Source organism: Thermobia domestica, chromosome 5 (genome assembly GCF_964235325.1).
Source record: "Thermobia domestica chromosome 5, izTheDome1.hap1.1, whole genome shotgun sequence".
In the NCBI taxonomy this organism is placed as follows: domain Eukaryota; kingdom Metazoa; phylum Arthropoda; class Insecta; order Zygentoma; family Lepismatidae; genus Thermobia; species Thermobia domestica.
Genome location: NC_137458.1, coordinates 27596049 through 27608907, shown reverse-complemented (window position 1 = coordinate 27608907; position 12859 = coordinate 27596049). Strand labels below are relative to the sequence as shown.

The 12859-nt window shown below is 35.3% G+C and overlaps 1 protein-coding gene across 1 annotated transcript; it reads left to right on the top strand.

Moving 5' to 3' along the window:
• The first annotated feature begins 7632 nt into the window (after positions 1–7632).
• LOC145685011 (uncharacterized) lies at positions 7633–8766 on the top strand. Its single transcript, XM_081757351.1, has one exon. The coding sequence runs from the start codon at positions 7633–7635 to the stop codon at positions 8764–8766; it is 1134 nt and encodes a 377-aa protein (XP_081613477.1).
• The last annotated feature ends 4093 nt before the right edge of the window (positions 8767–12859 follow it).

The window sequence follows — 12859 nt, the reverse complement described above, 5'->3', positions numbered from 1 at the left end:
TTATTAATGAAAAAATCATTTAAAACTGAAGCAGTAATTGAAGTAGGTTCATTTTCATATTTCCTAGTTAAATTGCATTGACTTCTTACAATATTCCACATGGCTTTACTTTTGTTGCCAGCATTATTTATTAGTGAGTCATTATTTTTTATCCTGGTCTCTTTCAATATCTTCCTAAATTGCTTTTCTATATTTTACATGAAGTTCTTTAAATGACTTATTGCCAGTGCTTATGTAGAAATCATAAAGGAATTTACGAACAATTTAGGAAGTAATCTAAGTTGTTACATAGATCTTTAATTCGATCTAGTTCTATGCTATTAACTTTGTTTGCTTTAGGCATCATTGATTTGCCTTTTAATGGCTTTAAGAGAAATGCAGTTTCAGCTGCGTAAATCAATGAATTCAATAAAAACGTAATTTGAAAACCTATTGATGGTTCTAAATACATACTGGTCCAATCAACGTTTCTTAAAATATGTCTAAAAGTAATTTTACTGTCATCAGTGATGTTGCGTACCAGTTGTTTTGAATGCACCTGAGAATTAGAATTAGATTTCTTGTACCTGCCATTTTTCGTAACAATTAAGTCTAAGCTACCTATTACTGGCCAATGATCTAAAATTCAAGTTCTTACCATATAACTACTCATGCTTCTACTACTGTTAGTAACGATATAGTCTATGCAACTCCCTCCATTAGATGGGTTAGGTCTAGTCACTTGTGTTGTTGATATGTTTAGGCCGAAAGAGAATATGACATTATGCTAATCTTAGCACTCTATACTTTTCTTTTTCTAAAATCAATGTTAAGGCCGTGTCTAACGTTTTCAGCTGAGATCATCAATCCCTATATAATAACATGGTGAACTTCTTTCCAAAATATTATGAAAACTATTTGTCTTATGCAATTCAAAATTTCTCCAGATGTTAGCCTACCCCAATACTACATGTTCACTTTTTTATTTTTAATCTAGCTCTTATAGTTCATTAATATTACTTTTTACAAATAAATATGACAGCGTTGGAAAGCATATAAGCAGGATTGCTTTTCCTGTTCGTGGAGGTGCAGATACCTGATCAATTCACACCATTGTTCCTCAGTGATCTTCAAAAAGTTGGTTGGGGAGGGAAACAAGTTACAAAATAAGATAAGATCGTTTATCTAAAAATGCGGAGAGTGCATATCTTCGAAGTTATGTTCGTTGACGACCTGATCATATGGTCGGAAAAACAAAAGGTTGCGGGAGGCAAGACTGGCTACTGTCAGAAATGAGAATCTTATCTATCTATGTATCTTTTTAGTTGTATTTTGTAACAAGCCTTCTTGTCAAATAGCGTGCGCTTTCTCTATTTTCCTATTTCAACTATTTTTGATCCTAAATCTTGATTCTTGAGTGGTTAAGAAAGGAGACAGATCAGAGGAATCGCAAAACTAAAAGCATTATCATCAATATTTTGCTTTCCAAAATAAGGAATATAACTTTAATAAATAAAACGTTAAAAGAAATATCTGGGAAGATGAAAGAACAAATCATGGCATTTCATGCGTGTGCATAACAATAATAGGCAGATACAAAATAAATAAATAAATAAACATTACAATATTTCTGAGGGTCTAGATCATTTGGATCCGATACTGGTAACCCAAAGATAAGCAAGTAAAATATTTTTCACTTGATTTTGACTGAAAACTTGATTTACAGAATTTTACATACATATATATATATATATATATATATATATATATATATATATATATATATATATATAATTCTGTAAATCAAGTTTTCAGTCAAATATATATATATATATATATATATATATATATATATATATATGTGTGTGTGTGTGTGTGTGTGTGTTGTGTTATATAGTATATTTGGACTCAGTTTCCTGAGCAAAGTTACATCTTATGAATCTACGATTACGTCACTTTTGAACAAAGAGATGTTTATCGTTGTTTACCGTATGTAGTTCATAACACTTCATAATTTTAGGGAAAAATATCTGGCAACGTGTATTATTTCTACTCTCTTGATTCATTTAAAGAACCAATTACCGGTTGGTCGCAAACTAGAATTATTATTTTCAGCTGAGAAATATCAAATTTTCAATCAAATTAGGCCGATATATGAACCTTGTCGCAAATTGGAATGATCTCAAATCGCACTGAATCAATAAAAGTATATCCACAGAAAGCTATATTAGTCCATATATCCACATTCGTGCATAGGCCTACTTCTATTTTGTAGTTGACCATCCATTAGAAGAGAGTTAATACTTGATCTGATGATTTGCAGATGAAACATCTTAATCAAAATCTCGCGCCCTACAATTTTGCCTGGCGAATACCTGGATAACGTGTAACTTATGTAACTGAGATGCAACACTGAAAAGTTTGTTCCATTAGTAATATTATGAAGGATAATTTACATTTATGCTCTAATAATGATAACAAATATGTTTTGGTTAGTGGCGTATTTAGGAGGCTATCGGGCTCAAGAGCTCCCCGAAATAATTTCATTATTATTTTTTTTTCACATTATACGTACAACACAAATTCTTCTTACTGGTTCTCAAGCCTCCCCCTCCGAATCAAGATCCTAAATACGCCACTGGTTATGATAACATTTCAATCGATTTTATAAGTACATCTCTACAAGCGCTTTGACAGTTTATACTGATTAATATTTCACGGTGGCGTAAGAAAAACAAAAACTGAATATTGAGTCGATATTTGTGATGTATTTAAATTTTAGCAATTCGAAACGTATATATTTTTTTTATTTCTATTCACATAATGATTGAATAAACTTCTAGTTTACGCGCATACCCACCGTTGCTAACGCACCTGCTCCCTACAGACGCACCCCCGCGCAAGTCCACCAGTTCATTCCATTCTGAACGTTTGTTGGCCACAAGACTAGAAATTCATCGATTACAATCTCGAGAACCACACGAAAAGTATCTTTTGAAATTCGAGACGGCGCAAGAAATACAATTATTATCGTCTCGTTTTCGAGACGAGAAATTTCTCGAGCCCCGTGGGCTGCACTGATTCACCAAAGTTTTGATCTCAAACACTGTTTTAGTATTACATGATTCATATGTAAAAACCTACAAATTGGTAAAATGATGATACGAAAGCAATGAAGAGCATTTATCTACGTTTAAAATATGCAAGTCGTTACACAATTTAGACCAATAATAAGTATGGTTTAAATGTTATTATACCACATTATTCGTGGACCAATCGTGACGAGGAACGGTTGTGATACTTCCAGATGAAATCAAGAAAAATTAGGGCATAACTTCTTAAAAACATAAATTACCAAAACAGAACAAGAAAATGTCGAGACAAGAGCGAAAGAAGTCTTCGAGGATCGGAACGTCACGAGACCTATTAAATTTAGGAGACGAGACGAGAAAACCTTACTTCTTGTCTCTTCTCATAGGGAACAATATTTGAACGAAATAGATAGATTCTTGCTTGTAGTGATTACCTGGCAGATGTTGGTGCAACATTTTTTTGACATGAATAATAATCGATTTTGTGGCATATCAATCTGCAAGTGTTTCATCAATCTGGTGCTATTATTAGGGCATTAGCCAAGAACAGAACACTGTAGAAAGCATTAGGTTATTATTTAGAAATGAAGTGAAATCTTTGTGTTTTACGTTCCACGATTATGCCGACTAAGCTAAAGGAGACGGTGATGATGAGATTAAATGAAATGGTGGAATGAAGAAAGTGGAAGAAAATGAGAAAACTCACGAACATGATGTTTATCCACCACAAAGCCCACTTGGTGCGATCTGGGATCGAACCGGGAGCACATACACACCAGAGGTGAGCAATCTACCACTGAGCTACCGCGGTCCCCGTTATTCTTTAGGGCATAATAACATGTAAAAGAATCTTTGAAATTCCCATATTTTTAATTTGCACGAAAATAGATTTGATGAATACTGTTTCTTCTACATGGGTTTATTAAACTTCCAAACTATTCTATGCAAAGATTTCGAAAGTCTAATAGAACGGCTATGTCCGTCTGTTTGTTAACAGGTATCACACCAAAAGCGGCAAGAGATATCGAGAAGGGTTTTCTGGAATCGATTTAGCGTCCTAAGAATAGGTTCCATCTGCTCCGTCAATCTTCTATATAAATCGGAAGTAATAGAGATGGACCACTTACGGGCCATAAATGAAAAACTTTATTACTTAGTGACAAGCGGTTTTAGGGAATTGATTCAACGTCTCTAGAAAATGTACTGTACCATCTCCAATCCTATCTCTCTATTGAAAACCGGATCTGGTAGAAATTTACTACTATTTCCGGTTTCAATATTGATGTTCATAGAGCATAAACGATATGATATATCGAAAAACAGTTCTCGGTCGTTTTCTTCTTACACATATATTAACTATTTTGCAGCTCGCTATACATCACAACAGCATAAATCCTTTTCGATCTCTGTGTAAACGTTTGTCAGTTGATGCGACGAATAAGCTAGTTTACTCTACACTATACAGTTCAAAACTACTTTTAAAAATAAACATTTCCCTCACTTGAAAGGAACATAGACATATTTTCTGAAACTTTCGTACGTCGTTAGCTCCAATAGGCCTCTACAGGTAACTATTCGTGGAGATGTTTATGTAGAATCAATGGAATCTTGAAAATCTATGAAGAAAGAGAAAACAGACTTTGCTCTTATCTGCTGTCAATCTGCATTCCATTGGTTTCTTCATCTCCGGAGACAACCCAAAGTTCGCGCACGTGACCTAGCGGGGGACAGAGAATGAAAGAAACCTATCTGCTTAGCCTCCTATCTGCTGTTCTGCGCTGTTGCAAAATGCAGCAATTATCTTACACAGCTTTTAAATGGAAGAAAATTAATTTTTAATTAGCGCGCTCTAATATTACTCTAGGAAGAAAAAGTAAAAGTGAACATGCAATATTAATACTAACAAACATTTGGACGAATTTTGAAATGTATAAAATAAAGTTTTCATAATATTTTGGAAAGAAATATGCCATGTTATTATATAGGGAAATCCCAACGCATTCCGAGGGTTGGACACAGCCTTAAAGTCAGCACACAGAAATATTCTACAATTGTATTTAGAAACATACTCTAAAGCCGATCAAACACGGTCATAGTTTTCCATCAAATGTTGTATCAAACGTTTCTTTGATGATAATTTTGTCAAATAACTTGGCTAAAACTTTTCCAACCAGTATAAACGATCAAACTTAAGGATGAATACCTTGATCATTTGTTTATATATATATATATATATATATATATATATATATATATATATATATATATATATATATATATATATATATATCTTGATTCAATTTTTAGATTACTTCAATGTACGTGTGTAGTTTTGTGGTTATACGTTGTCGAATGACTATAATGAATAAGGTTGTAGAAATGAATGGAATGACTACTCACAATTACTTCTGTCTCATTTTCTTCTTTATTGCTAATTCCAAATAATTCTTGTTTTCATGCTTTATTTCTTTATTTATCTTATACGTATCAATTTATATTGTATTTGCTAGTCTGATGCTTAAATTTTGTATAATTCAGTTAATTTTCCAGTATTTCTGTTTCTTTGAGGCACTGATTAAGAATAAATAGTTCGTCATGAGAAAGTGCATATGAAAGAGAATTCTGTAGGATATTAAATACTGGATTTTTTTTCTGTGTTGGAAACCAGTAATTTAATCCAGAAATGCGAAAGGGCAATGTTTAGCAGAAGGGGTCCAGCTATTTTTCTTAAAAAATGTTACAATTTTGGTAGTTTTTGTTCACATTAGGTTAGTTTTGGTTAGTTTATGTTACATTATATTAGTGTAGAGGTTCAGCATAATTTCCGAAAAAATGATAGAATTTCGCTTATTTCTATTAATAATAGGTTAGTTTATGTTAGTTGAGATTAGTTTAGTTTACTTTAGGTTAGATTATGTTAGGTGTAAGTACTTGCATCTTGCATTTTTATGTAAATTTTGCATTTTTATGTATTTCTGGAGCACTTCTACTAAACATTTACCTGAGAAACAATTACAGTTCTCTAACCTATGTAATTTAATGCAACACCAAGAGTTTTTTGCACTATCCCCATTAACCCGCACACCCCTGTCATTTACGCCCCTTCCTCTTGGGGACTGAAGCTTGGGCTAACTTGTGGGTCTTCTGTTGTGCTCCTGTCCTGACTCGTTTAAATACCATCCTAGCATTTAATGCCCACCTAACGCAGTTATGTTTTCTGGAGTCTTTTTATGGTTTATATCCGACGCGTATTTATACCGCAAGGGAAGTCCTCCTAAAGTGAATCTGCACCCATGAGTGCAAGTTCTACCTTAAGAGACAATGTCCAAGACACTAGGAACAAATTTCGTAAGGTAATAATTATATGTAATAAGATAAGACGCAATTCATTCTAGACGCATCAAATGCACGCATATTATTATTCTGTACACCATTATTTGGGCATGCACCAAAATAATAAGGAATCATTTGAAGCAAGAAAAGTGAAAGAAAAATGTTTCTTAATTTACGAAATATTCTTAATTTATACCAATTTTGGGAGGCTACCTGAGGTACTTAGCCCTAATATTCTTTAATTTTATACTTTTACAAAACGGGATACTGTTAGTATGCATCAAAAGAATTTCAACTGCTAACGTGTCCACGTAATACTCAATTACAGTGCTATCGCACAGCGATCTTCATTTGTTTCTTTGTGCAATGTTGGATAGAAATAGAACAAGTCCTATTTTATAACAGTTGTATCAAATATTATAAGCAACCCAAAATTTGCATACAACTTGGTATCGTGCACGTTCAAATTCCACTTTGATGAAATATTTAGGGGAGGAAATATTTAATAGATAGGGGAGAAGTGCCGATTATCACACCCCTTCCTAATTCCGTACCCCGTTGGATTTCGGCCGGGGAGTGCTGCACTCTGGTGTTAACACATGTACTATAATCGGCTGAGGTATCTACTCCAGTAGACGGAGTTTCGCCGCGCTGTGTGCAGGTGGAAGAAAAGCACGAGCTGTTGTAATTTTGGTGAAGGCCAAAATATTTTCCAAGATTGTCGTCAACGATATATTCTGTAGTCAAAGGTATAATATAATCATATAATTAGTGCATAAATGGTATGTGTAACTACTTAGTTATAGTGTGAAGTGTATATTGCAAAGTGGATACCAAATGTGTTGGTAGAAGTAGGCGCCATGTTAGCATGCCCACTTGTGCCGAATATCGCACCCTGCATATGTTCCAAATACCGCACGGATGCGATATTACGAATAGCACTTTTCACCTTGGAATGATGTCACATAAGGCTGTATAGGGCATGTTCCGTGTGGGTTGTGCCGAACAATATATAGATAAGCTAGTTTCCATTAGGTTAGGGCGAAAACCAACTCTTGGGTACAATCTGGAAAGTGAATTAGTGAAGTATTGTGTAGATATGGAATCTGTGCTTTTCGGTTTAACGGCCAACGATATCAAACTTTTAGCTTTTAAACTCGCTGAAATCAATTCCACATCCATTTTTGAAGAAGATTAGTCAGCTGGTGCTAAATGGTTTCGTGGCTTTATGACTCGCAATCCAAAGCTCACTCTAGGAAAACATCAACCGACAAGTCTTGCTAGACTTAAGGGGTTCACTAAAGAAAAGGTTAATGCATTTTTTGATATATACGAACCACTGGTTGACATTGTGCATCGTGACCCAACAAAAATTTACAACGTTGACGAAACAGGCCTTACCATCGTCCAGCACAAAACAACAAAGGTGATTGCTCTTAAAGGGAAAAGGCAAGTTGGTTCAGTTTCGTCCGCGGAACGTGGTTCCTTAGCCACAGTGGTTTCATGCATGAGGGTGTCAGGGCATTTTGTACCACCCCTTATTGTATATCCCAGAAAGAATATGAAGCAGGAACTTCTGGGTGGTGCCCCTTATGGCACAATCGCTCGTTGCCACAGCTCAGGCTGGATACAAATTGATAGTTTCCTTAAATGGTTCCAGAAGCAGTTCTTAACGAACGTCAGACCCTCCAAAGATAATCCAGTTATTCTTATTCTGGATGGCCATTACTCACATACGCGCAATGATAGGTTGCTTCAATTGGCACGCGAGAATGGTGTTCACATTTGTTCTTTGCCACCACACACGACACATAAATTGCAACCTCACGACAGAGCTTTTATGCAACCACTGAATACATATTATGCGCAAGCAATAGAGACATGGCTCAAACATAACAAACACAGAGCAGTTACCCACTACGAAGTTGCAGCATTGTTTGGAGAAGCTTACAAAAAGGCTGTCACAATGGAAGTAGCAGCCAATGGATATCGAGTGACTGGTCTGTATCCCTGCGATCGCAATATATTTCCTGAGCATGAATACATTGCTGAAACAAACGAAGAAGTCAGCAAGGAAGCAGCAAACGGAGGGACTGTGGCTTCCACACACGTGAGAACACTTAGACCTACATCACCAACAGAAGACCCCAAGACATCTACAGCATTAGGCCTGCATGAATCACCTGCTGCTCACTCTTCAACGACTTTTGAAGGCAGTTATTTAGGAAACACCGGTACGTTCAACCAGTCTTCGCATTCTTCAAATGGTTGCACCTCCAGTGCATCGTCGCTCGTCTTACCATCGGGTGTAACTCCAGTGCCTCATCATGTGCCTCATCCTGGCATGTCTAGAGGAAGATGAGATGGTTCTGCTACTCTTCTAACAAGCTCACCATACAAAAATAAACTCACTGAAGATTTGCAACGCGCATCTCAAAAAGGAACAGTCAAACAAAATGAAAAGAAAGCAGCAAAGCGAATTGGAAAGGACACACGTTCGTACAGAGAATAAACAAACGTTAAAGAAGGGGAAGAAAAGAACACGGGAGAGAAGCCCTGGCATAACCAGTGATGTAGATTTGGATATGTCTTTTCATTTAGTGTCAACTGATGAAGACAGTGAAAATGAAGACTGTGAATGTCCTTATTGTAACGGAACATTTTCACGTGACAAAGGAGACGAAAAATGGATCCGTTGTATTCAGTGTAGCTCTTGGTGGCATGAGCTATGCACGAGTACTGACGACTACAAGCAGTTTGTGTGTGATTTGTGTTTGGAACATTAGAATAATCACTTTCACATTGAATTTGGCGTGAACACTGAACCGCATTGGCGGCATTGTTGTTTTTTATTTCGCCTCTTCTTTAACTACATCTTTTCTAATGTTTTCTCAAAGCATCCATTCCATATTTCATTGAATATTTCTAGCTTTGTAGGCCTATGCAATTTCGATGTTTCATTTGTAATTTGTAGCACACATGTAGGCTATTCTGCAATGTCCATGTTCCATTTCTGGATAATTTGTACACTAATGTGTTGTATGCTTTAGAATGTAGACCAAACATTTTTTTTTCTATTTTAGCATGGAAGAGGCCTTAATAGTTGTAGCATATTAACATGTAAGAGGCCTCTGTTTAATTACATGCCTCATTATAACTGCTTGTTCTTGTTTTCGGCAACAAAGTCTTGCACATTATGCCCTTACAGAATGTGTTCTTAATATTGCACCGGGGTACGATATTATGCACACTTGTTTTCAACTCGGAAAATCGTAGACTTCTGTTTAAAACGTTATGTACAAGTATGTAAAGTATTGAAATCCATTCTAGGCATCACACGAGTTGGCAAACACTCCATCCTTTGCCTTGTCCTTGTTCTGTTTTCATTTTCAACTATTTCTGCTTCGTTACGTATGAAAAATAAAATGGGTGCGATTTTCGGCACCTACAATACGGTATATGATGGAATATTTGTTCGTCTTTAACGGGCTTAAGATGCAGCTTAACCTATCTAAAAGTAAATCAAAATTCTTATTCTCTGTATTTGGTCTGTATAAGAAAATGATAATTATTTTTAACTTTACAAGGTACCCAGACAGCATGTTTGCTTGCCGCAAGCTTGCCTGCCGCTTTTATTTGATTTTATTTCGCTTTGGCTTATACACAAAAGCTTATTTTTGCTTAGCGCAAGCCGTAGTGCGGGCAACCCACGCTTCGCTTGCGAGACACTTTTCTTTAGATTGAAGTAAAAAGCCAGCGCGCGTTCGATTTTCAGTTGTTCTCAAAATCCACGTGACGCTGACCTCCTTACTTTCGGCGATAAGGTAGTGTTTGCGTTGTTAGTGTCTTGTTAGCATTCAGCTTGAATAAAGGACAAACTTAATTATTTTTTTAATTGTTCCGTCTAATACTCTAGTACTCTAGTCCCACGTACCTATAATATCGCTCTTTATTTCCTCATATTTCGGTAACTATCAGGCATAACGAATTGTAGTATTTACGTATAAAGCATAAATGTGAACATAGATGGCAGCAGATTTGAGCCTACTTATTTCGCGAAAGAATACAGAACTGCTGCAGATATTTTAATATAAACTTCAAGTTTAACTTACAGTTTACTATAAACTTTATCAGAACGCTGTGTTTAAAGTATAAACATTTTTCTGCGTTTTTATACAAAAAGGTAGAAATTTCAAGTACTCGCCACTAATATAGCAAAATGTTAGATATTTGTAAGAAGCAACGGCGCGTTGCGTGTCACAACTAAACCGTAACAATTATGCTTCTTTTGACGTTTTGCAAAAGCGGATGGGAGACTTGGGTGTTTTCATGGTTGTGCATATGCTCCAATAATTGGGGAGGTGAGGGGACAATATATTGTAGCATAGATTTAGTCAGACGGTTAAATTATACTGATTTCATACTGTTTTATCTAAATTCGCTTAGTGCAAGATTCCATATAACTTCTTTGGATTGTGTTTTGCTTGCAATAAGCTTAATAAAGCTTGCCATTGATGAGAATACGCTTAAATTGGCTTGCGTTTGAGATAATTTGACTTTTGTTTAACTTGTGAAGACAAGCTTGCCCCAAGCCTTGCCCAGATGTAACTAACTAGCTTGCCACAAGCTAAAAGCAAGCTAATTGGCTTGCATAGTATAGCTTGCGGCAAGCTAATTTACCTTGCAACAGCAAGTTTGTGGCAACTTGCAGCAAGTTTAAATTGCTGTCTGGGTATATAGCAGCTGCTTCAAATTCCATCTCAACTGAAAATTTCGTAACAGCTTCTAAACGTTTATAATCTATACCGTTTTTTTACGTAAATTAAATAGCCGCCATGTTGTCGGGTGGGTCTACTGTAATAGTTTGCAATGTTGTAGCCGTTTATATTGTGAAGTTTAACCTCGTCATAATCAAGCCAGTGTTCTACGATACATACCACACATAAACTTACACTTAAATGTTTTATAAAACTGGCTGCTGAGTAAAAAAAAAAAGTATTGGAGAGACCTTGTACGTTCGAATGCAAGATGCTAAACATTATTAAGTCCTACTTCATGCTTATTTAATTTTTCCTTGTCAAGATCTAATTGTTTGAGGTTCTTACACTTTGTCTTTACTGACCGATCAGAGTTGAAACAAGCTGAGCCTATTTGATCGGTCATAAAGTTACCTTTTGTAAGTTTACTGATGCTAGCTTATCAAAAGATTGTTTACAATTGGAATAATATTAGAAACAGTAACATATTTGAAGTTATTGATTTGTTTACAATGTCAATGATCTTGTCAGATTTATTGAAATATAATAAAACTCAACATAATACTAACTAAATGAAGTTACAAAAGTGAGAACTAATTAATTGAAATTACAAAAGTGATTTAGATGGGAGACATTCCTATTATAAGGTAAGAATCCTGAATATTTCATATTGAAAAATCCCCATTCAACATTTATCCATATTTTAGGATAAAGAGAAGGATTGTCACTTACGTTAATATTTGGCAGAAGAGACCAGAAGATCCAACCTTGGATGAGCAGGAGTGATGCATCTCCACGCTTAGAACGATGGAGACTTCATGAAAACAACTGCCTTGCCTGTCCACCATAGCGACTGGAACGCGAAGCAAATTTACGTCAGTCTTTCATATCAATCGTGTAACTGGTTAAATTCCTCTTAACCTATTTCTGTTATGACCCACTCACATAGGCAGAACTAGAGGGGGGTCAGGGAGGGCCGGCCCCTCTAGAAGCAAAGGTGGCCCTCCCCAGAATTTTTCTACTACACGGAAATAATTTTATTAATTTACCGCAATTTACGCATAATAATTTTAGTGATGTTTGCATTCGACATATTTAATAGTGTCTATACTCGTCCCTCGTCCGCTCATCGATTTTTTAAAATATTATCTGGTGCCTTGATGTAATAAAATCCCTGGACCAATGTGATAGCGACCTCTCGACTTGCACTGCATGCGATTTCTTTTATTTGATAGTTTCAATAATGTAAATTATTTTTGTATTGTTTCAAGTAACTAACTTATTGACGTAGTAATTTTTTGTTGCTTATATATGCATGATAAATCAGTCTTATTGTTATTATTTTATTTATAGTATAATAATATTTGAATAGTTAAGATTCTCAGAGCAATTATTAAGGTATATAAAAAACAGAAAGGAAAGAAAGAAGCCAAGTTCTTCAACCGCTAAAGTCAAGCGATTGTTATCCATTCAAAAGTCTCTATTCTATATCGTTGGTTGCTTTTCTTTGTAATATTATTATTATTATTATTATTATTATTATTATTATTATCCAACTCTAATAGGAGTCTTTAAAGACAATATGATTGGTTCCCTTTGTTTTTCTACTTTCTGTTTATATATCTGTACAATATTTTGTTACATTAACAGAGCGAATTTAGAAGTATTAAGAAGAACAAAGTGTTATTGTAATCTTTA

What these genes read in the sequence shown, in the direction of transcription:
- LOC145685011 (XM_081757351.1), top strand. Translation starts at nt 7,633, where the DNA reads ATGACTCGCAATCCAAAGCTCACTCTAGGAAAACATCAACCGACAAGT.